General features: G+C 50.9%; 1 protein-coding gene across 1 annotated transcript; it reads right to left on the reverse strand.

The window, feature by feature from the left end:
• Positions 1-446: 446 nt before the first annotated feature.
• On the reverse strand, positions 447-15,433 carry LOC106824433 (scavenger receptor cysteine-rich domain-containing protein DMBT1-like). The gene is made up of 6 exons (XM_070504510.1): positions 15,380-15,433; positions 14,348-14,510; positions 10,705-11,028; positions 9,696-10,019; positions 1,753-1,938; positions 447-1,313 (listed from the first exon to the last, which is right to left on the reverse strand). Exons 1-6 carry the CDS (start codon positions 15,431-15,433, stop codon positions 982-984), a joined length of 1,383 nt encoding a protein of 460 aa, XP_070360611.1. The 3' UTR covers positions 447-981.
• Between the last annotated feature and the right edge of the window lie 10,139 nt (positions 15,434-25,572).

The raw sequence follows: 25,572 nt of genomic DNA on the forward strand, positions 1-25,572 counted from the left end.
CAAGCTCAGCCAGGAAGCAGGCCCCATCCCACCCACACTGCCCAGGGTCTAGTGCCCGAGGGGAGAGGCAGGGCCTACACGGGTGGCTGGCCTCTCCATGGGACAGACCAGAGACCGGAATCTCATGCTGGGCAGGCTACTGAAGGACAGAGAGGAGCCTAGAGAGAGGCCCAGCTCTCCTTGGGGTGGGACATCAGCTGCAGGGGCTGCCACGTGCTGGGGAAGGCACAAGCGACAAACATGCCCTGCACGATCAAGGGCAGTGGCAGAGAGGGGCAGCCAGGAGAGGCCATGGAGATCATGGCGCTTACCAGGGGTCGTTGCATATTGTCCTAAAAAGGAATAGAGGAAAAGCATCAGTACCTAAAGTGTGCCTGGAGAGAGGAGATGAGAGGGGCACAGCCACGCCACACAGAGTCTGACCCCCTCAGTGAGTGCATCCGGGGTCCACTGAGTCCTTGCTGTGGAGCCTGTGTTGTTAGCAGGAGGCCTAAGTGGGTTTCCGCAGCTCTTCCCCCAGCCACATTGTTACTTGGGGCTCATCAGCGTCACAGCCAGGATCATTACACCATCATTTATTCATCATTTCCTACTTTTTGGAATTGTTCTAAGAGTTTACACACATTACCCATTTAAATTCTCTGCTCCCCGTGGGAGGCAAGTACGATCACGATCATCTTCTCTTAGTAAACGAGGAGGCTGAAACTCAGAGAGGTTAACTCACTGCTAAAGGTCACAGAGCAAATGAGAGAGAAGAACACACTCATGACTCCAGCTGTGTGTCCAGCATAATGGCCCCAGGGCCCAGAAGATCACCAGAGATAAAGTGGCCTATGAATGGTCTCCTGGAGTGAACAGACCAAGGGGACAAGCTCCTGCCTGCCCCCAACCCCTGAACTGATCGACAGACACCATCAGCCGCCTGTCTTTAGCTCTCACTTAGTAGCAGGTCAGAGGTAAATGGGCCTTCCAAGGATGACATCACGTGGAACCTGAGCAAATGACTCCAGCATCTTCGTGGTGGGTGCAATAATGGGAGAACCAACCTCGGTTCCAGCACTGCCAGAGAGTAGATTCCGTTCCTGAGCACGCCACGTCATCCAGGGTGATGGGGCCAGAGCCAGAGCCAAAATAGGCGTTTCCCAGGGCTGATACTGCATCACCGCACCCCAGCTGTCTGCAGACCACCTGGGCATCCTGAATGTCCCAGGAATCATCACAAACTGTCCCCCAGTAGCCACCATGGTAAATTTCCACACGCCCGGCACATGCACCAGAGGAGGAGTTGAAGTTGACTAATCTCAAGCTGGCGTCTGAAAGACACATGCCGTAAATATGATGGCCATGGCCCACAACACATCTCCAAGACCAAATAACCCATGGGCCTTTCCTCATCCCCAAAGTCACCAAATGGCACTGGCCACGGTACAGACAGCTCCATGAGGGAGCTGGAAGGAGCTCCAGACGTCGCTAGAGCTCAGACCCCTCCAGCCTCCAGATGGGGAGGTGTGGGCTCAGCAAGGAGAGTTAGTAGGTCCCCCAGGGAGTTGGTGGCAAGTCCAAGCCCAGGTGTTTCCCCTATTCTCCACACCTGGCTGCCCTGGCTTACCACAGTCACGGTCAGAGATAGGGAGAACGGGCAGCACATTGCTGAAACCCTTCTTGGGTTTCCTGTGGGAACCACAATGCACGCAGAGGAGGGAGCTGTGAAAATACACTGAGCCTCAAAGCTCACGTCTAGTTTGCACTCACCTCTTGCAAAGGGGTTATACCAAGCAGAATAGCCAGTGTTTTGGACACCGACATCACTTGGGAATCGAAAAATCATTCGATTGTAAGGAGATGTGAATATTCGCCTGGTGCCATTACAAATTTTCCCCAGCAAATTACGGCTATTGAGTGATCCATCCATAACTGCAACAGCTGTATATCTCCAGCCTGTATGAGAAAACGGATTCATGTCAACCTCGAAGGTCCTATTGCTCCTATATTTTATAGATAGTTTGGACTTTATCGTTCATGCTATTGAATCTAAGATTTTCTTCTTGCTCTTCCTCAATCAAATCAAAGGACTCCCCAGTATTGCCTGATGCTTCATGGGAAGGATCAGAGCAACCTGAAATCTAGTCCAAGGCACACGAGAGCAAAAACCATCCCAGCCCAGGACACAGTCCGAACCACAGGGTGTGTGGAGGAGGACACATCCTTCCCCAGAAGACTGAGTGTCACTGCACATGGTTGAAGCCCAGGTTTATGCGATAGCCAGAGTTCACGTCTGTCTCCCAGACACACTCCGCGTTGTTGGGGTAATATCCAGGATAGGAAGGGCTGTAAAATGTCCCCCCGGCATGGAATAAGAAGCCACCACAATTTGAAGAGGGTCCTAGAGAGGAGAGAGGGAGGGACATTGTCATTGTGGTGGGTCTTCAGGCGCGTTGTGACATTGTGTGGGTAAGAGTCCTCAGGTTTCATCCTCTGCACTTAGAACGTGACTCCATTTTTCCTTAAACAAGCCGACTCTCTGGCCTGGCCATAGGCCACCCCACATTAGGGGCGTTGACCTGAGTCTCTGCCTCCCCCATTGGGCCTGGAACAGTGATTCTCTGGCGAGAGGTGACCCAAGCTTTAGAGGGAGCATGTATCACCTTGTGGCAAAAATGCCAAGAAAGCAACAAAGTGATTGTTGGCACTGTTCAATCCGTCACAGGGAGGGAGGTGGGGCTCAATCCTGGCTGAGGGGAGAGCTGGCCCAGGGACAGCACCCTGGAACGCTACGTGTTCCCTCGTGTCTCCTGGGAGCAGGAGATTCGGCCACTTGACAAGAAGCCTCGTAAAGCGGGGTCGGGAGCAGGGCTTCTGCCACAGAAGGCCTGGGCTTGTGTCTTGGCCCTGCTCTTATCAGCTCCATGATCTTAAGCAAGTAACTTAACTGCTCCGCCTCAGTTTCCTCATCTGAAAAATGGGGGTGATAATGGCACCTGGCTCATCAGATTCTTACAGGTACCCAATGAGACAAGATCTGTAAACCCTTAGAACAGAGCCCGGCACATAATAGTTAGCCCCAAACAATATTAGCTATCATTATTTACCAGAGAGGGATAAATAACATTAAGCATTCAAAATTTTTGTTGGTTGGTTGATTTTAATAGACCATTTAAAAATACTTACATACTCAGAGGAGATATAAATTAAAACTGTTTTTTTCCTTATTCATAACTCTTTCTGTTTATTTTTCTGAAGTGTACAATTCAATGGTGTTCATGTAGTCAGAGCTCTGCAACCATCACCACAGTCCATTTTAGAAAATCTTCATCACTCCGAAAAGAGACCTGTGCCCTTAGCAGTCACTCCCCATTTTCCCTCAGTATCTGAGCCCCAGGCAACCACCAATCTGCTTTCTGTCTCCACAGATTTGCCCATTCTGACATCTCACACGGATAGAAGCACAGTTTGTGGTCTTCCGTGACCGGCTTCTTTCACTTAACAGAACGTTTTCAAAGTTCATCCATGTTGTAGCATCCATCAGGACTGAACTTCTTTTCATTGACAAATACTAGTCCACTGTACGGGTAACCACGTTTGGTTTATCCATTCGCCATGATGAACACGTGGGTTGTTTCCACTTTGGGGCTGTTAGGAGTAATGCTGCCATCTATGAACATTGTATGTAAGTTTCTGTGTGGACTTATGCTGTCCTTTCTGAGAATATGCCTAGGAGTGCAACTGCTGTGTCCATGGCAACTCTATGTTCACCTTTCTGAGGAAGCGCCAAACTGTTTTCCACGGCAGGCGCACCGTCGTCCGTTCCCAGCAGCAGCATGTGAAGCTGCGCTTGCCCCACAGCCTAGCCAACTGTGTTATCTGACTTTTTGATTCTGGCCAATCTACTGGGTGGGAAGTGGCATCCCTTTGTGGCTGTGATTTGCATTTCCCTCATGGCTAATGATGTTCGGCATATTTTCATGAGCTTTCTGACTGTTTGTGCATCTTCTATGGAGAAATACCTTGTCAGATCCTTCACTCATTTTTTAATAGGGTTATTTGACTTTTGTTATTAGTGAAAAGTCTTTATATATTCTAGATTCGTCTCTTATCAGATGTATGATTTGCAAATATTTTCTCTTATTCTTTGGAAAAACAGTGTTTCTTAAAGAAAATTTGGCCTTTAAAATATTCCTACCCAGAAGTTCTATTTCTACGCTGGGAAATAATCCAGGATAAGGCCAAAGGTTTAGAGACAAGGATACGCATTACAGATTTCTAAAAATATAATAAAGACAATTATAAAATAAAATAAAAATATTACTCTATGCAAATTATCTAAGTATATAAAATTTAATGAGAAAGAATAAATTCTTTTGTCCTACAATTATTAATTGCTTAATAAATCATGGTATATACATACAATGGAAAAAATGTGCAGCCAATTAACTTTATGTTGTAAAATAATTTCACTGCCATCAAAATGCTATCTTTAAGGCAATGAGAAAAGTATTTATTATATACTCAAATGAAAAAGGATATTACAAAATAGGTTGTAAAGCTTGCTGTAATTTGTGCGTGTGTGTGGTATGTGTGTGTGGAACATACATAAAAACACCGACAGTAATTATATATGCATCCATTCATTCGTTTCTTCGTTGATTCTTTCTACAAACACTTATGGAACGACAGACAGGACACCGGATTAAGGTTGCAATCATGAAAAAGGCAGACATGGTCCCTGCCCTCAGGACGTGCATAGTTTGGCAGGAAAGACAAGCATGTAGTGCAAACATACTTCTCATGTTGTAATTCCCCAGCTTAACACTTTTCAACAGCTCCCGCTGCTCTTAAGATAAAGTCAGCATGTTAACCTGTGTGCAAAGCTCCGGATGATCTGGCCCTCGCCCAGCTCTCTGACAGTCCCTCCTGCCACCACCTCTCGAACTCATTCGAAAAGCCACGCTCCTTCCCGCCTGGGCCTTCAAAGCGTTCCTTCTGGCTTGAGGCGTTTCAGCAGAGGACCCTGCTTCTCTTGTAGGCCTCAGCACAAGGGTCCCTTCATAAGGAACTTCCCCTAATCTCTCCATGAAGAAAAGTCTCTACGAATATGGGCTCTTTCAACACTGTCACAACTGTCGTTAGATGGTTAATTTGGTATTTAGTATTTAATACTATGAGCTACCTAAGGGAGATCAGATTCTCTTTTTCATCATTCTGTAATTTTACAATAGTTCTTAATGGCAATTTGACCATACACAAAACAAAGACCTTAAAATACTTAGCGTAATGAGTTGGTATTGAATAAGAAGATTCTATGCACCAGGCACTATGCTAAATTTAGACCGGTAAATCTATTTGTGTCTTAAAGGAAAATGTGAGAAAGCATGTGAAGATTTATTTATAAAAATATTTCTTAGCACAGGGTCATTTAGAACAACACAGAAATAGAAACAACTTGAATATCCAACAATTGGGGATTAAAAAATTTGTGGGCATGGCTGTGCAATGGAATACAATGCAGGCACTAAAACTGATGGCAAGAGAAGATTCAAAGACATGAAAAGGGCACTATATCATTTCTTAAGAGCAACGGACAGCTATGGAACCATATCCATGTCATGGGGTAAAAATTACTTGAAAAATCAGGATTATTAGTGAAATTCTCCATTTATCCCAAAACTGTAGAGATACTACAAGAAAAATAAGCTTTTAATTCTATTCTCTGAAGAAGCACTTCTCTCACTTCCTTAAAAGGAGGGGAGGTAGATTTCCTTCGTTAAACCAGAAGTCATCGGCCTGCCAGGACAGACACAAAGGCTGCACGTGCACAGCCTGGATGTGGGCTGGGTGTGCCCACACTGGGTGCAGGGTGTGGAGGGGCAGCCAGGGCTGGCTGTGCGAGCAAAATGAGGTGGGCTGTGCCTTTGTAAGCCTCTGCTGCATGGACAGCCAAGCATGGACTAAGACGTCCATGCCCGACGGTCCAGGTGGGAAAAAGCGATACTTAACCTCAGCGCTTGTAGGCAATGGGTGCCACCAATCTAGGAAGAAAATGAAGCCATTTTAACGTTTAGCATTTAGCATTTTAGTAGATCCTAAGTAGATCCTTTAGTAGCATTAAGTAGATCCTTTTAGTAGATCCCTTTTCAATTCCATGGTCATTGGTTGGACAGAGAAAGGTAGATCCTTGTCCTTACTATAGGAAGGCCCTTGACCCTCTCGATTTGCACTGGGAATGGCCAAGGAGGGCGAGGGTCCACAGCCCTTCCCAGTGAACTGAGCACTGAATATTTTCAGTACCCCTTAAATAACACTAGGGGGTGGCTCTCTCCGAGGGAAGGAATTCTTTAGCAGACAAATATTTGTAGGTGGGTACTCGGCCCTGTTTCTAAAATGGTCACATTCTCCATGGGATGGCTAGGACAGTCGTCTTCATGTGAAATCAGCAGAGGCCACAGGGGCTGTCCAGCCTGAGCTCAGTGAGAGCAATGGTTCTGGGGACTCAGCTGGTCGCCAGAACCAAGTCCAGGCAGTTGAGGAGAAATCATTGCCCAGGAGGAGGCTGCCCCTCTCCTCCTTGCTCTGGAAACCTGACAGAGCAGAATTCCAGGGAGGACTCTGACTGAGTCAGGCGGCTGCGACTCACCTGGGATGGTGGAAGAGATTAGAGCATCTGCAAGACGGAGAGGAAACAAGTCAGCCTCCGAGCCCAGGACATGTGGAACAAGTCCCCTGGGATGCTAAGAAGGAGAAATGCCTGTCCCTCCATCACTGAGAAGGGCTTCCTGGGTGTTGGCCAGCAGACCTGAAGAGGAGACATACATCTCAGAGGACAGTCTCCACAAAGAGATGTTGGGGAATTTGAGCTTATACCTTCATGTCCATTAAACCCTATTTGCTCCCGTGCCACCTACAGAAGATGCTACAGCCCACCCAGAACGTTCAGGGACAGCAAGGGCTATCGGTGAAGTGATCAGGGAAGCTGCCACCTTCCAGCGAAGCTCAGGGTGAGAGGAGATCCTGAAAGAGGTGCCAAGTAGAGAAAACCACACATTAGAATAGAGGCCCAGTATCTTGGAGGACCACCTGAGCAGGGATGCTGGAATCCTGCCCATGACCACAGTTGTGCGAGAGCCAGCAGTTAATTAATTACCCCATATATAGTCCAAATGAATGCACCCACCATGGGGTGAAGGTGGACCATTATCCAAGTGCAAAGCTGTGCCCTGACAAGCAAGCAGGGAAAGGAGCAGAGACGTAATATCCAACCCAGGTCTAAGGATGCCCAAATGGGGGGAAACACTGCTTGAAGCCTGATGGAGGCGAGCAGTAATGGAACCCCCAAGCCACACTGAGCACCCCCTGGAGTAGAGCTGCATGGAGACCAGTGGCAGGCCAAGGTGGTGACAGCATTTGGAGCTTGTGGGCCCCTGTGTGGTCCTGCCTGGGTTCTCCCAACTGCTAGGAGATCAACGAAGCTGGGCCAGATGCCTGTGGTACAGGCATTCTCCACGCCTCTTCCCAGAACGGCAGCCCGTCGCCTGACAGCCAGGAGCCAGGTCCAGGCAGGACTCGCGAGGACTCCCGGGCTTCCCCTGAGATCCCAGAGGGGGCCCTTTGCCGAGCATTGGGACAGGGAGCCTGCTCGAGACAGGTGGCTGGCCCCTCAAGATCAGACCGAGGCCATGGGCTTCAGATCCTGCTCCCTCTGTCCCACCCCACCCACAGTGTCAACGATAAGCAAGGGCACACCCTGAACCTCCTCCCATCACTCTCCCACCCAAAATGGATCCTGAAGCAGAGAGGGAGCCCTAGGGAGTGCAGACAGGAAGACTGACCCAGTGGCGATGCCACATCTCAGGTTGTTATGGGCCAGGGGGCTGGAAGTGCAACAGAGGGAAGGTAGAGTTACAAGTCATGTCAAGAAGGACTCAAAAAAGGCTTTGGTTGGCCTCATGACAACAGTCCCATGTGTGGAGCCCGCCACTTGCTGCCTGTGAGTGCCACACCAGCCACCTGCTCAGTGACCCCCCCCTTGGGACCAAGACCCTGCTGCACATCAACCTGCTCCCACCCCTCTCTAAGCCTGGCATGTCCTCTTTGCCATGGGAAGACCGTTGCTGCTGCCCTCCTCTGCGTCATGGACTCGCTGGTGCTCCCGAGGGCATGCCCAGAATCTGCAGCTTGCACAGAAAAGTCAGGGGCTGCAGAGGGTGGACATGGAGCCCATCAGGTATCCTGCTACACGGAACCCATGATGACTCAGCCCCTTCCTATCCCTTGGGTACCATCCCTGACACTTTAGGATGCCAGTGGGACCCTGCTGGAACTGAGGGTGCTGCAAGGAGCGAGGGTTGGAGGGAATGTGGCCTGCTCCAACAGCCCACCAACAGAAGGCCAGCGGTGATCAACGTTCTCCTCCCACAAAAGCCCCCTCAGCCTGGGTGGTACCGGGGCAAAGGCCCCGGCACATGCGGCTGTTTCCCTGAGTTGCTTGTGACGCTACCAAAGTGTTGGAGGAAAGCTCGGATTGCCTGATGGGAAGACGAACGTCTTGGGAGTCCCATGATGAGTTAAGGAGCAGGTGCCGGGCGTCTTGGTGACAGAGGGGAAAAGCCACGTGACCTGTAGGTTCTGCCAAGAGCAGTGGTTCATCTAGAGTGAGGGGAAAAGGGACAGGTGGCCAGGGAGAACAGGGACATCCTGACGAAGCCACTGGGTACTTACTCGGCAGGGCTGTGGTTGGGGGCTGAACAGCTGTGAGAAAGAGAAGGAAAGTCAGACCCAAAGAGCACAGGGGCCCCCCCGGACTCCAAGCTTGAGCAGACTCAGCGGGGATAGGCTGAGCTGCAGCTGCTCACGTGCCCCCCGCGTGGACGCCGCCAGCCACCTGCCACGCAGCTCTCGGGGCCTCCGGGAGCTCCACCCTCTGTCCCACCCCCAAGGCCTGCCTGGCTGTGCCCAAGGGCTTCCTTCCCAGAAGAGGAGAGCCCCTAGCCGTGCCCGGGACAGGCCACCCCGGCCGCGGCATGGACACCCCACGCGAGCAGCAAGGGGGAGTCCCAGCAGCTCTGGAGGAAGACCCCTTTGCCGCAGCCCAGGGACAATGATTTGGAGACTGATTGAGGCGTCCCCTAGTCTCTGCTCAGGATAGAGCTCCAGCTCCAGGGCCCTCGCTGGCTCGTGAGCATTCTGTGCTGCAGGCACTTGCCATGCCCTACACCCCACCCCACTTCTCTGCTGCTCCTAGTGCCCTCCCCAAGTCACAGTCTAGCCGCGAATCCTGTCCTCTGAGTTGGCTTCTGGCAAGACCCAAAGCGATGCTCCCATCAAGGAATGAGGGCGCTCCACTGTCCAACCGCCCCTGCCAAAGCCGTGTGCCCCCAGAAGGAAGCCCCAGAGAAAACCAGGTGTGGACCCAGCAGTCAGTCCTGCCGAGAAGGTGGGGGCACGCTTGGTCTGCCCACGCACGGCGCAGCAGACGCTCTCTGGGACCCACTGTGCAGTCATTGTTCCCAAGCAGTCCTGGTGCCTCACGGTTGGCCAAAGAGGGGAGGTCGAGCTGTAGGGGCCAGCTGCCCCCAGGAAACCTCAGAGCTGCACAGGATCTCTGGGAGGGGCTGGGGTGGGGAGGGGCCCTGGAGTGGGAAGTGCGTCCATTCTCAGCAAACGTCCCGCCAGAAGGGGGTCCGGGGATCTCGGAGGCCCACCTGAGCAGACGACACCGGCATCCTCGTCGTGACCACAGTTGTGGCTGTTCCAGCCGTTGTGGGTGCAGCTCCACAGGTAGGACTCGTGGCCTGAGCAGCGCACGTCGTCCAGGACAATTGGCCCCGAGCCCTGACCGAAGTGGGCACTTCCTGGGGCTGACGTGGCCCAGCCACAGCCCAGCTGCCGGCACACCACGTTGGCATCGTTGGTGTCCCAGTCGTCGTCGCACACGGTGCCCCACGAGCCTCGGTACAGGACCTCCACCCGGCCCTGACACCGGTCACCTCCGTTCACCAGCCTCAGGGCCAAACCCGATTCGGTCCCTAGGGGGAGCACGAGAACACCTCCTCCGTGTCCGGCTTGAGGACCCGGGCCGAAGGCACATTCCACACTCAGGGGAGATCCTCACAGCTTCATTCCCGGGGCCAGCTGCCACCTTGGCAGGTGCCCAGAGGGGAATCTTCTTCACAGGGAAAGGAGCAGAGACACACTGTGCAGCTGGGGTCTCAGGAGGCCCAAATAGGGAGAAGTACCCTGTGAGGGCCACTGGAGGTGGGCAGGAAAGGAACCCCCAAGCCACATCGGGCACCCCTTGGGGTGGAGCTCCGTGGGGATCGGTAGCAGGCCAAGCCCATCACCCTGTTTGGAGCTTGTTGACTCATGTGCGCTCCTGCCTGGGTTCTGCCAAGTCCCAGCAAACGAGGGGACCCGTCGAGAAGCCAGAGGCTTGCTTGGTCTGCCCACGGGGAGGTGGACGCTCTCTGGGACCCACTGTGTGGTCATTGCTCCCAAGCATTCATGGTGCCCCATGGCTCACCAAAGAGGAGAAGGGAGCTGAGCCCACCGTTCCCCTGGAGGCTGCGCAGTAGGGGCCAGCTGCTCCCAGGATCACGGGCGGCACAGGATCTCTGGGAGATGCTGGGGTAGGGAGGGGCTCTGGAGTGGGAAGTGCATTTGTTCTCAGCAAAGGTCCCACCAGAAGGGGGTTTGGGGATCTCAGAGGCCCACCCGAACAGATGACACCGGCATCCTCGTGGTGACCACAGTTGTGGCTGTTCCAGTCGTTGTGGGCACGGCTCCACAGGTTGGACTTGTATCCTGAGCAGCGCACGTCGTCCAGAAAAATATACCCTGAGCCCTCACCGAAGTGGGCACTTCCCGGGGCCGACATGGCCCGGCCACAGTCCAGCTGCCTGCACACCACGTTGGCATCGTTGGTGTCCCAGTCGTCATCACACACAGTGCCCCACCAGCTTCGGTACAGGACCTCCACCCGGCCCTGACACGGGTCACCTCCGTTCACCAGCCTCAGGTCCAAACCCGATTCGGTCCCTAGAGGAAGACACAGCATTCCTCTTGTAAGTTCCTAGTGAGAGACAAGGTCTCAGACCTCTAAAGAATTCCTAATTTTTCCCGTTACACAAAGATCCTTGAGAGAATCAGTAACTAGGTTGGATCCATAACATTCCTTGAATTAGGGTGCTTCACCGTTAAAGGTACAGTGACTGCTCTGCCAAAACCCAATCCACCAGAGCTGAAGGAAAAGAATACCTCTCAGGTGGATCCTGGAGAGGACCTGAAAACTATTCACAGGTTCCCTCACTGAGCACCCATGGGCAGAGCTCCAACTTGCTTGAATCTGGGACGCATGAATGCTCATGCTGAAGAGTAGCCTGATGCCCCAGGATGTCATAGCAGGAGCGCTGACACTCGTCTGGGGCTCTGAGGTTAGCTTAGAGAGCATTTCACCACTGGTCCTCTTGGCCCCACAGCCGGGTCTTTGGGGCCAGTTTGGCCAGGGTCAGCACAGAGGTGTTCTGATGGGAGCACTGGCACTGTGGACAAGAGACGGATCCCACTGGACACTGAACCAAAGCACACTGATTCTTGGAGACCCCATGTTCAGGCTGACCACTCCCCACAGGAGGATGGACCAAGAAGGAGGCTCCCACTCAAGCCAGGCTCGCTGGTTCACATGGGATCTCCCTTTGCACAACATGCTCACAACACTCACTCTCACCCCATCCCCTAAAAGTTTCCCTTGAATGAGAGTCACACCCTTGGTACACTCCGCATCATGAGCTTCAGAGAAGGACCCATATGAAACTATCCATTACCGACTGCAGCCGGAGTCTCAGTGCTTGTTATAGTAGTCCCTGCATATACAGATTGTAGAAGGGGAAACAAACAGAAGCTACAAAGTGAGGACTCCTCTGAGGGACTCAAGGACCGAAAATAAAGTAGAATCTGCCAAGGAGATGTTATTTAGGCCTTGAATTTTATTTTGGTGTGTGACTTTGGAAAAGTCAAGAAACCCGTTTAGACTCGAGGTCTTCCACTCTAAAAGACTGTTTTTGGGGGCAATATCTCTGCGACAACATATGGACCCTGATTCTGACCTTCCCACAGGGACCTATGCAGGGCTCCAGGGGTGGATACAAAAGACTCTTCCCATCCCGATGCTTCTGATTGATTTCTCTTGTCTAATCATTGGCTAGTACATATGGTATTGACATGTGTACCATCAGGATTCCCAACTGACGCATGCTGACTCCTGGGCAGGGACCTTGGTGTGGAGGCTGTCCTTCCTCTTGTCCCAGGGCCAAAGTTTCCCCAGGAGATGGGCAGTGACTTTCCTTCCCCAAGCCCAGCTGCCAGAACTTCAGGCTATATTGACTGTACCTCCCAACGCTGCCACTACAGGCCCCCAGGGGGATGCACGAGACCTCTGATGCCAACAGGCTGAAGGAACACGGGTCCTCTATGTTGAGAAGGAACCAAAGTGGCCTAATATGGGCTCAGGAAAGGGCACAGGCAAGGATGCTGGCCCAGCTGGTTTGCACCTGCCTTTCCAGGCCCTGCAGCCAGAGACCCAGCACCACAGCCCCGCCAGGGGTCAGCGTGCATCATTCAGACCACAGGCTGGGCACTGAGCATGGGTAACAGGACCTCCCTGGAGACAGGACTCCAACCTCCAGCCTGGACGTCCTTGGAGATGCCTCTGCTGCTTGATTCCTTCCCAACCTCAGGGACATTGTCCGTGGAAAGGATACCCATTCAGGCCTGAGGCCTTGTTCAGAGGGCCCCCCTTTGGGACCGGAGTACTCCCACCTCTTACACCTTTGGCACTCCTTCTGGATCAGAGATCACCTATGGGTGCAGTGGCATAATGAACCCAACAGGGATTCCATGAAACAAATGCCTTCCACAGCAGCTGTCGGTGGTGCCTCCGTGGAAATCAAGGAAACTACAAAGCAGAGAAAAGAAGAGGTCATTCGATGCTGCCCCTCATTTGGGGAGGGCTGGCCCTCTGCTTCCTCAGCTCTAAAGCAAGAGGTGGATGCAGAGTTTCAGAAGCCCCGCCCGCTCCTAAAAGGCTATGTTTCTTTCTTGTGAAACTCATCTCTTGGTCACTTTGCCAGCGCTCGTTCAATGCTGAGATGCCACCAGGGACATTCTTTGCTCCTGTCATCATCCTCCTGCCTCCTCTGCTTCCACAGTCGCCATCCAAAAACTCACCCCGTTGACTAACATCCCCGCCTGATTCACAAGATTGGACTTCAAATACTAACCGCCTACTTCTGTGGCTCAAACACACCCTCAAATGACAAATGTCTACTGTCGCTGAGATATCCCTGAAAGGTGGTACCAACTAGGAAGGATGACAGTTTCCAAAAACGCATCCTCAAATGCTGAAATAAACCCGCTCCAAAGTGACAGCTTGGAGGGCCACATTCTCTTGGGGAGCCCATACTCCTGTGGTGGTTGGATTACCAGGGTCACATTCTACGCATGGTGGCGTGTACACAACCCAGGCCACATGGCAAATGCCAGACGTTGCTCTGAAGATGGACAATTTAACTAGAAACTGCCCCTTGGCGGACACACACCGGGCAGTATCCTCGGAGGTTTCTTTGTGGCTTTAAGGACCCCTTGGTGCCCGAGCACTGACAGCACTCTGTGAACCAGGGAGGAATGCGGCACTGGGATTTGCTTGGTTGAGCCAGGGAGAATTTCTCTCTTCCGCTGAGGATGTAAATACCTATTGCTTGTCATGTAATCCTCAGTATTGAGAACACACTGGTTACTCCTCATTCCGATTCTGGTATAGATTTAAGAGTGAAGGACCAGAAGTCCCCCATCCTTCTCCCCTCCTTTAAAAGGAGGAGAAAGGGCCCCTTAGGAAGGCATTGGGTCATCTCAGGACGGGGACGGCCATGATGCTGCTCATCGGAAGGTGTCCAGTGGGTGATTGTGTCAGCAAGTTCTGAAGGGGACTGAGTTTGAAACCCGCCTTCACTACCTCCAGCTTCGGAATTTAGGCTAGTCACTTGCGCTCTCTGGGCCTCCATTGCTTTATCTGTGAAAAAAGGACAGTGAAACCAGATCTCTGACCTCAAAGAAGACATGACTTTGAGTACTTCAAAGCATTATGCGCATGCCCCATGTTCTGGACAGCAGGAGCCCCTGTCCTCAGAGTGGCACAGGTGACAGCATGAGACGATGCCTGCACTAACTGAGGACATGACTCCAGCATCTTCCCTGTGGCCACATTCATGGTTGTACCACTCGCTGTGGGGGCAGCTTGACAGGTAAGGCTCCCATCCCGAGCGGTACACTGCACCCAGGAGAATATTCCCTGAGCCCTGACCAAAGTGGGCCCCGCTCAGGGCTGACACTGAATGGCCACAGCCGAGCTGCTGACAGACGACATCTGTGTCCTGGGCGTCCCAGCTGTCATCACACACGGTGCCCCAGTAGCCTTGGTCCAGGACCTCCACCCGGCCCTGACAGCGGTCGCCTCCATCACCAGCCTCAAGGGAAAGCAGCATCAACACAGTGGATAGCCCTCGTCTTCACGGTTTCCAACCCTGGTTTTTACCACCCGGCACTGCCTGTTCTCAATCTTCCTCTGACTCCTGCCCCGTCTCCTTCACTGATTTTTCTCCTCTCTCGGGACCATATGTATGGCTGCTCTCCCAAGCACTGTCTCAGCCCTCTTCTTACTCTATCTTTTCCCTCTAAAGGACCTCATGTACGCTGAGAGCTCTCCAGGAAGAGGACCCCAAATCCACCTCTCCAGGGCTGATCAGCCCTGACAACCCCAGTCTTAACCTTTACACCAACATTGTCAACGGCTCCTGGATACCCCAGCCCACCACCCCATGCTCAACACAGACTCTCTCCTCCATTTCAGTCAACGACATCACCGTGCTCCCCTTCAACTGTGCTGGAAATTAGCTTGTCATCTTTGATTATTCCTTCTCCTCACCTCTTAGATCCAACCTATTGCCAAGGTCGTCTTTCCTTTTATTCCCACCACCACTTTGTCAGGCTAGACCTTCCTTCTCTTGAACTTGGCCTACTCCGGGGCCTCCCACTGATCTCCCTACCCCTGCCCCTCCTTTCTCTAGTTCATTCACCTTCACTGATTCAACTAGCATTTGTGGAGGGCCTACTGGGTGCCCATGCCCATGCTGAGATGATTTACCTCTCTCCCTCAGACTGTCCAAAATTTTATCTTTAGAAAGTGCAGATATCTTCAAGTCACTTTCTGGCTCAAAACACCTCAATGTACTGTCCACTCGCATCAGAATCAAGTCTAAGACAGCATTCGTCCAAGACTGGGCCTCGACCTACCTCTTAAGCCACCTGTGAGGATCTTAGACAGCCTAAGTCTCACCATGAAGATGACCACACCTAGGGAGTCAGGAGGTACACTGTTCCTGCTTGACATGGTCCTGCTAAATCACTGATTATCCAAGGAAAACAGGCAGCAGGTCCTCAGGGATCCAGCCCAACATCCTGACAGAAGGAGCCAAATCCTCACTCTGGCTTTTCACCAGTTAGTTTGAGGGTCTGAGGGACTTGTGGTCAGGGAGTGACCAGAGAGGTTGGAATGGGATGGAAGATAAGGGGACAGGTGGTTGCTGTGTCTCTTGTAAGAGGAGGGGTCAGGTAAGGAGGGAGGGAAGGCAAATTGGACTGTCTCCCAAGGTGCATTTGGACTTCGTCAGCCCTCCTTGCTGCCCCCTTCTGGTAACTCCTGAGAATGCGGAAGAGCTCTCAGTTTCCCTGCCTCAGCCTGGCACTTGCTGGGCGTCAATCCCCAGAAAGCTGCCCCTCGAGTCTCTTCCGGGCACGCTCTCAGGGCGTGCTCTGAAAGGGCAGGGAGCGGCCTCAACTCATGGAGCCAAGAACGCTCTGGCAGGGTCAGCTGTGCTAAGTGAGCCCATAAAGGACCCTGACATGTCAAATTCGGAGCAAATGTCACACTCTCACAGTGGAGAAGAAGGAGAGACGGATACATTTAGTAAGAAGCACACACAAAGGCAAAGGCACCTGTTTCGGATTCGAATCTCTGCCCACACACTTACCCACCCTGTGACCTTAGACGTGGAACTACTGACAACTTACCTGACTGTGTCCCAGTTTCCCCATGTGCAAAATGGGGTCATAACACTTCTCACAGCAAAGTGCTGTTGGGAAGATTTCACGATAACAGCATTAATTATGTGCATTAGTTGAGCCTTATGTGCCAGGCAGTATTTTAAGTGCTTTTTTAATACATTAACTCATTTGATGTATGAAAATACTTTTGTGCAGGGTAAATAACAAGCCCTGGGAGGATATCAGCTATCTTCAAGACTGTCACTCCAGTGAGGAGAGGCACTGACTCTCATATAACTCCTGACACGAGACTGAAGACAATGTCATGCAATGGATGAATGGATGGATGGATGGATGAATGGGTGGATGGATGAATGAATGGGTGGATGGATGATTGGATGGATGGATGGAGGGATGGATGGATGGGTGTGAGGGGAGACAAGAAGGAAGGAGAATGAAAGATGGGACTGGTTGAGTGCTCAGCTGGGATGTGCCTAGAATCTTGGCACCCCTTGACCCTTCCCTCTCCATCCCTGCTTTCTCAAGGGCAGGCACTTGCTCCATGACCAAGATTAAACTCACCCTCAACTAGCCAACAGCAGCAGCAGCAGACCTGGCAGACCCAGCCAATGAGCAAAACCCCGGGAAGACAAGGAAGGAGAAAGGTCCTACCATAAGTGGTAGTCTGCGGGTTCCACGAACCTAGAAAGAAACCAAATTCATCTTAGATAGGAGGGTCTGCTGTTGGTAAATGATCTCCTGCTGATACTGACTAAAGCTTCAACTCACAATCATGCCAGGTGGCACTGTGATTTGATCTTAGGTTTGCGTGCCTCCAGTGTTCTTGCTAAGGGTTTGGGGTTTTGCAATAGGAGATTAAAACAAGTGGGTTGGATACGAGATGCTCAATAATTTTATATGTAATAGAGTACATGTGTCTATTCCAGCCCCTCTAACACTACAGTTTATAGTCACAGGACGCAATCTATGCTCAGAAAGAAAGGCTGGACAAGAGAGGCAGCTTAAGCAGGGGTCAGGGATTTCGGGGGGCTGTTGAATCACCCTCGAGTCTGAAATTTGACTACAGTCAACAGCCACTCCGTGCCCCCTAAATAAGTACATATTTGGATGTCAGATCTCCTGTTCCTTCTGATCCATACCCTGAGAAATTTTCACTCTATCTTCAAGAAACCCCAAAAATGGAGAACTCTGGATCTTTATCATCAGTGAGGCCACACTAAAGCTCTCCACGTCCCTGTCACTTCAGGTTAACTCTCAGTGTACCGTCAGGTCCATTGGACTCAATTTTAGTTTTTTGAGTATCTTTGGTTAAACAGGTCTGATAATATTTGTGATGATTGATATTTCATGGCTTTTACATATTTTGAAAGGTCTCCCAAGTTCAAAGAGTATATTTATTCATTTAAAAACTGGAACGAACCTCATTCTATCTTACAGTCACTATTTGGATTCATTGGATCCTTGTGCAAATCCAAGATGCATTATGGGTTCTCAGTGATCTAATTTTCCTGTATCTTGAAACGTGCTTCTACTTCATCATTCAAGGAAATAGCTCGTCCTTTATTAATCCATCAATTACTATTATAAAAAAGACACATGATCAGAATATGGAAGAGTGGTGGCATTGCATAGAAGGAAGATGAAATGGTGAAATAAACCATCATTCTTCAGGGCCCAAAATATTGTATTATCTTTCAAGAAGGTATTTTTTTAAAGGCTGGAGAAATTGTCATTACAGTGTGCTTTTCGCTTTCATGAATGCAGTTAGGAATCCAGAATTTTTCATTTTCTATTCACAATGGCAGAGAGAAGAAAATTGATGAAGGAAGATGTTTCACAATAATTGGTGAAGCAGAAGATAAATGCAAAGAGACAGAAAACAGCACCCTGGATGCTGACGATAATGGTGAAATTGACTGTACACCTGAAATCTCACATTACGAGGCTTCAGATGACAATAGCTTAGATGAATTTCCTCAGATCCAAGAATCAAGGAGTCAGTAATATAATTCTAAGTGCAGAAATAAAACATAGTGCTCTCACCCACCTCCACGCAAAGGATTTCATCCATGATATTTGTCAGCAAGAACTTGGACCACCGCATTTTGCTAAGGGGCGTGCAATGGTTCGCTTTCATCTTTTATGATGCTCATGTACCACAATCTCCTTAATACAAAGAGATCTGCTATGTTTAAATTCTTACCGGAATTTCTAGGAAGGTTGCTTTCATAATCCTTTTTTTCTTGCTTCCTCACACAGGGAGGGCTAAGGCATCTGACAAACTTCTCAGCAACTATTGAAATGCAAGGCCAGCCAGGATCAGCAGTCAGCGGTCAGAGACCTGAATTTCTCTCACGGAACCACAGGCCAGTGGGGTACAGGCTGTCAGAGAACGCCACCCCCTGTCTCTACACCCTGAACGTGGGGTCCACAATGGACTCTTCCAGCTGCCCTGCTCCACGCTGTTGATGGCCACAAGAGGGCCACTGAGGTCAGTGGCTACACACCCTGAACATGAAGAAGAAATTCATAACAGAAACAGACAGCCGGAATATTCTTTCAACAGAGGTCACAAAACTGGAAACATCTGCACCAGAACACCCCCTCCTCATTTCTGACACACCATCCCTGCTCCCACATTCAAGGACAAGCTGACAGACAGGCCTGAGAGACTCCTACATTCAAAACTCTGCTACTTGAACACCATACACATGACACCATGCAACCCCCCTGGACAGGCTCTAGGCATCTTGCTTAGTCTCAGGGCAGTGTCAGAATCTGCATCAGAATCAGAAGCTCTGAGCTCCCAGGTCTTGACAATACTCATCCATTACACTAAACAGAACATTGAAGTTGTCTCCAGTTGTGCTATGTCCATGCATTCTGAATAAACTCTTTTGCACAGTTTTACTGACACCCACTTGCACTCTTCCAATAATCGGCCACATAGTTGTAGATGATGCTGGCTGCCAGTTGAGGAATGGGGGTAAATCACGTGGAGAAAGAAGCTTCCGCTTATTTGTTTTCTAGACGCGGAAACAGACTCTTCCCTGCCACTGGGGATAAGTGTCCAAGAAAGTCAAGCTGCCAGAGGGACTAACTAGGAAAAGCCACAAAGACATCTCTCAAGACGTTCCACAAAGACCTAGTCCCTTTCCGAGAGAGCTGGTACCTTTCCATCTGGACTCAGCCATTGCCCCAAATCTCCCAAAGCTCCTATTGTGCACATTTGGACATGGTGCACATTAGAGCTCTATTGGGGTAAGACTGAAGAGCTTTGCATTAAGAAAAAGCAGAGTATCATCAACCTAACCAATATCTACCAGATGTGCCACTCCCGTGACTCTGGAAGAGAAGCCTAAGGAGATTGTGTCGTGGCTCCAACAGCGCTCTGGAAAATGCTCTGGAACTTAAGCAAATGTCTACTGAAGAGTTATTGCATCTTCGTGGCTGGTGAAGAGAATCCCATGTCTTGCTATTTATATGCACGGTCTCATTTAATCCTTCCCCCAACCCCATCCTCACTTACATGTGAGGACACTGAGGCACAGACGCTATAAAGGTAGCCCAAGGACACCCAGACCCCAACTCTACTGTCCATGCTGTTACCTATCATCCTGTGCTGCCTTTTGTCACAGCCGCTGCCTGCTACCAGCCACTCCTTGTAGTCCTTGCAAGGAAGGTGGTCCACGCTAATCTACTTTCCATAAGCTCGCCGAATTGGGTTCTCAAAGGGAAGTCACCAGGCAGCCTCGACTAAGATTCCATACTGTTTTTCCATGGATTTTGCAGCACCATTCCAGGGTAAGAACCTTTTCATCATTGTGGTTTTCGTCTTTAAGAAGGTTTTCACCTTTCATCTGTCATAAGCAGCCAGGTGATTTCAGCCTCTCGGGTACTGTCTCTTCTCTGCCATAGAGTCTCTCCCAGAGAGTGGGGTTTAAGGATTTGGTGGATGGGAGCCTAATCAGAGCCCTCTCTGTGGAGTCTCAATGTCCCCAAGCAAATGGCCAGCTACGTGGGTGGTACAAAGGGAGAGGGTGCCACAGGTGGAGACTGTGCCAGATTGCTCATTGCTTAGTAGGTCAGTTCAAGACATGACCAAGGATGAGCCCCAGATATTTACTCACGGATGGACCTCTGGATTTGCCTCCATCTTCATCCAGATTCCAACGAGGACGTAGAAGGCAAACAGGAACTGGGACCAACTGCAGCTGTCCCCACACCTGCTCGTCACGCATTTCCCCCAGAAGACAAAAGGGCTTCCGCTGCCAATGGCAGGCAACACTTCCAAAACTTCCTTCCTCAGAAGTCTTTTTTTCTCTAGAGTTTCAGAAATTGTGTCAAGGGCACAATTTGGGAAATGGGACCCACATATAACCACCCATCAGGGCACTACCCTGGCTGGATATGATCTGAGGATGGCTAAACCATGGAGGAGGGCAGCATCTGACTGCTGGGGGAGGGTGGCTACCGTCAATCTAAGTCTGTATCTGTCCCCTCAAGCTCCTGACAGCAGTGACAGTGAATCCCAGAGAAACACTCTTCCTTCCTGCTCTGTCTGGCTCACTCCCACACTGGCTCTGGACCTCAGTTCACCTGTGACGTTCTCGGGACTGCTCTCTCTGATGGCTGGTAAATGGCTACAGCACTTATCACAGCTCTGATTGTAACTGAGTGATCAGCTGATTAGAGTCTGTCTTTCCATTAGGGCCTAAGTCCCTGAAGGCAGGGAACATGATCCCCTGAAACAGCACAGAGCGAGTCCACGCTGTGGGTTTTCCTGCTTAGAAGCGTCCTGGGAGGACTGGTTCTGGACAAATAAGGTGGAAAGGAGATCGAGGCCATTGTGAAAGGCGTGTTAAGGCTAGCAATGCACTTGTGGAAAAGTCTTTATATCAACCAGTATGACCTACGATGTAGCCAAGAACCATTTGGCAAAATGCTGAAAACCTAAGTTCACTTGAAATTAAGGCAAATATAGGCATTAAGAAAAAATAAGCAAGAGCAAGTAGCTCTTAAAATATATGCACATATCTTCTGTCACTTCCTTTGGAAAGTCTTGGCAAAGTCATGCTTCCGTAGTTACATCACAAACATGAAAGCTGCATTCAGTCCTGGGCCATGCAGCTCAGGTGCTCAGTGTGTGGTCTATAGACCATCCTTATTCTCGGTTATATAAAAATGCAGATTGCTGAGCCCCACCTCAAGCGCTAGCAATCAGTCTCTGGAGGGGGATGAGGAGAATTCCAAGGACCTGCATTCAAACGTCCTAGCTGATTCTGATGAGCACTCAACTTTAGGTCAGTGGGGCAGCCTGGGGGGCAGAGATTTTAGGAAAGACGTGCGGCTGTGCAGAGGCTGGCATGGAGGCCCTGGGCTTGTGTTCTGGTCAGCGTGGACCTTTGCAAGGAAGGGGCTGAGGGCCCAGGTGGACCCCGTCAGAGGAGGTCCTTCCTGTCCTATATCCAAAACCCAGCAGGATTCTCTGCAGCAGCCCTTCCTGAGCCCTTGGGGATGGCCTTGGGTCCCACAACCTCCCAGTCCCAGAGTTTAGTTACCAGTTGACATCTGTGTCTTCCTAAAAATGCTTTCCGAGGTGTCTCAGCATGGGTATGGGCACCGAGTAGGAGGAGAGGGTCTGTGTTGAGCATGGGGTGGGGGGTGGGGTATCCAGGAGGCCGTTGACAATGTTGGTGTAGAGGTTAAGACTGGGGTTGTCAGGGCTGATCAGCCCTGGAGAGGTGGATTTGGGGTCCTCTTCCTGGAGAGCTCTCAGAGTACGAGGTCCTTTAGTGGGAAAAGATAGAGTAAGAAGAGGGCTGAGACAGTGCTTGGGAGAGCAGCCATACATATGGTCCTGAGAGAGGAGAAAAATCAGTGAAGGAGACGGGGCAGGAGTCAGAGGAAGATTGAGAACAGGCAGTGCCGGGTGGTAAAAACCAGGGTTGGAAACCGTGAAGACGAGGGCTATCCACTGTGTTGATGCTGCTTTCCCTTGAGGCTGGTGATGGAGGCGACCGCTGTCAGGGCCGGGTGGAGGTCCTGGACCAAGGCTACTGGGGCACCGTGTGTGATGACAGCTGGGACGCCCAGGACACAGATGTCGTCTGTCAGCAGCTCGGCTGTGGCCATTCAGTGTCAGCCCTGAGCGGGGCCCACTTTGGTCAGGGCTCAGGGAATATTCTCCTGGGTGCAGTGTACCGCTCGGGATGGGAGCCTTACCTGTCAAGCTGCCCCCACAGCGAGTGGTACAACCATGAATGTGGCCACAGGGAAGATGCTGGAGTCATGTCCTCAGTTAGTGCAGGCATCGTCTCATGCTGTCACCTGTGCCACTCTGAGGACAGGGGCTCCTGCTGTCCAGAACATGGGGCATGCGCATAATGCTTTGAAGTACTCAAAGTCATGTCTTCTTTGAGGTCAGAGATCTGGTTTCACTGTCCTTTTTTCACAGATAAAGCAATGGAGGCCCAGAGAGCGCAAGTGACTAGCCTAAATTCCGAAGCTGGAGGTAGTGAAGGCGGGTTTCAAACTCAGTCCCCTTCAGAACTTGCTGACACAATCACCCACTGGACACCTTCCGATGAGCAGCATCATGGCCGTCCCCGTCCTGAGATGACCCAATGCCTTCCTAAGGGGCCCTTTCTCCTCCTTTTAAAGGAGGGGAGAAGGATGGGGGACTTCTGGTCCTTCACTCTTAAATCTATACCAGAATCGGAATGAGGAGTAACCAGTGTGTTCTCAATACTGAGGATTACATGACAAGCAATAGGTATTTACATCCTCAGCGGAAGAGAGAAATTCTCCCTGGCTCAACCAAGCAAATCCCAGTGCCGCATTCCTCCCTGGTTCACAGAGTGCTGTCGGTGCTCGGGCACCAAGGGGTCCTTAAAGCCACAAAGAAACCTCCGAGGATACTGCCCGGTGTGTGTCCGCCAAGGGGCAGTTTCTAGTTAAATTGTCCATCTTCAGAGCAACGTCTGGCATTTGCCATGTGGCCTGGGTTGTGTACACGCCACCATGCGTAGAATGTGACCCTGGTAATCCAACCACCACAGGAGTATGGGCTCCCCAAGAGAATGTGGCCCTCCAAGCTGTCACTTTGGAGCGGGTTTATTTCAGCATTTGAGGATGCGTTTTTGGAAACTGTCATCCTTCCTAGTTGGTACCACCTTTCAGGGATATCTCAGCGACAGTAGACATTTGTCATTTGAGGGTGTGTTTGAGCCACAGAAGTAGGCGGTTAGTATTTGAAGTCCAATCTTGTGAATCAGGCGGGGATGTTAGTCAACGGGGTGAGTTTTTGGATGGCGACTGTGGAAGCAGAGGAGGCAGGAGGATGATGACAGGAGCAAAGAATGTCCCTGGTGGCATCTCAGCATTGAACGAGCGCTGGCAAAGTGACCAAGAGATGAGTTTCACAAGAAAGAAACATAGCCTTTTAGGAGCGGGCGGGGCTTCTGAAACTCTGCATCCACCTCTTGCTTTAGAGCTGAGGAAGCAGAGGGCCAGCCCTCCCCAAATGAGGGGCAGCATCGAATGACCTCTTCTTTTCTCTGCTTTGTAGTTTCCTTGATTTCCACGGAGGCACCACCGACAGCTGCTGTGGAAGGCATTTGTTTCATGGAATCCCTGTTGGGTTCATTATGCCACTGCACCCATAGGTGATCTCTGATCCAGAAGGAGTGCCAAAGGTGTAAGAGGTGGGAGTACTCCGGTCCCAAAGGGGGGCCCTCTGAACAAGGCCTCAGGCCTGAATGGGTATCCTTTCCACGGACAATGTCCCTGAGGTTGGGAAGGAATCAAGCAGCAGAGGCATCTCCAAGGACGTCCAGGCTGGAGGTTGGAGTCCTGTCTCCAGGGAGGTCCTGTTACCCATGCTCAGTGCCCAGCCTGTGGTCTGAATGATGCACGCTGACCCCTGGCGGGGCTGTGGTGCTGGGTCTCTGGCTGCAGGGCCTGGAAAGGCAGGTGCAAACCAGCTGGGCCAGCATCCTTGCCTGTGCCCTTTCCTGAGCCCATATTAGGCCACTTTGGTTCCTTCTCAACATAGAGGACCCGTGTTCCTTCAGCCTGTTGGCATCAGAGGTCTCGTGCATCCCCCTGGGGGCCTGTAGTGGCAGCGTTGGGAGGTACAGTCAATATAGCCTGAAGTTCTGGCAGCTGGGCTTGGGGAAGGAAAGTCACTGCCCATCTCCTGGGGAAACTTTGGCCCTGGGACAAGAGGAAGGACAGCCTCCACACCAAGGTCCCTGCCCAGGAGTCAGCATGCATCAGTTGGGAATCCTGATGGTACACATGTCAATACCATATGTACTAGCCAATGATTAGACAAGAGAAATCAATCAGAAGCATCGGGATGGGAAGAGTCTTTTGTATCCACCCCTGGAGCCCTGCATAGGTCCCTGTGGGAAGGTCAGAATCAGGGTCCATATGTTGTCGCAGAGATATTGCCCCCAAAAACAGTCTTTTAGAGTGGAAGACCTCGAGTCTAAACGGGTTTCTTGACTTTTCCAAAGTCACACACCAAAATAAAATTCAAGGCCTAAATAACATCTCCTTGGCAGATTCTACTTTATTTTCGGTCCTTGAGTCCCTCAGAGGAGTCCTCACTTTGTAGCTTCTGTTTGTCTCCCCTTCTACAATCTGTATATGCAGGGACTACTATAACAAGCACTGAGACTCCGGCTGCAGTCGGTAATGGATAGTTTCATATGGGTCCTTCTCTGAAGCTCATGATGCGGAGTGTACCAAGGGTGTGACTCTCATTCAAGGGAAACTTTTAGGGGATGGGGTGAGAGTGAGTGTTGTGAGCATGTTGTGCAAAGGGACATCCCATGTGAACCAGGGAGCCTGGCTTGAGTGGGAGCCTCCTTCTTGGTCCATCCTCCTGTGGGGAGTGGTCAGCCTGAACATGGGGTCTCCAAGAATCAGTGTGCTTTGGTTCAGTGTCCAGTGGGATCCGTCTCTTGTCCACAGTGCCAGTGCTCCCATCAGAACACCTCTGTGCTGACCCTGGCCAAACTGGCCCCAAAGACCCGGCTTTGGGCCAAGAGGACCAGTGGTGAAATGCTCTCTAAGCTAACCTCAGAGCCCCAGACGAGTGTCAGCGCTCCTGCTATGACATCCTGGGGCATCAGGCTACTCTTCAGCATGAGCATTCATGCGTCCCAGATTCAAGCAAGTTGGAGCTCTGCCCATGGGTGCTCAGTGAGGGAACCTGTGAATAGTTTTCAGGTCCTCTCCAGGATCCACCTGAGAGGTATTCTTTTCCTTCAGCTCTGGTGGATTGGGTTTTGGCAGAGCAGTCACTGTACCTTTAACGGTGAAGCACCCTAATTCAAGGAATGTTATGGATCCAACCTAGTTACTGATTCTCTCAAGGATCTTTGTGTAACGGGAAAAATTAGGAATTCTTTAGAGGTCTGAGACCTTGTCTCTCACTAGGAACTTACAAGAGGA

This window comes from Equus asinus, chromosome 2, assembly GCF_041296235.1.
Source record: "Equus asinus isolate D_3611 breed Donkey chromosome 2, EquAss-T2T_v2, whole genome shotgun sequence".
NCBI lineage: Eukaryota > Metazoa > Chordata > Mammalia > Perissodactyla > Equidae > Equus > Equus asinus.

Bases quoted from the DNA above. Each gene is read 5' to 3' on its own strand.
- LOC106824433 (XM_070504510.1), bottom strand. From the start codon at position 15,433: ATGTCAAGCAGGAACAGTGTACCTCCTGACTCCCTAGGTGTGGTCATC. The intron at 11,029-14,347 runs GTCAGGGCTCAG...GTCTTCCTCTAG, and splicing joins CCTGAGCGGGGCCCACTTTG to GGACCGAATCGGGTTTGGAC. The intron at 10,020-10,704 runs GTGGGCCTCTGA...TGCTCCCCCTAG, and splicing joins TGCCGGTGTCATCTGTTCGG to GGACCGAATCGGGTTTGGCC.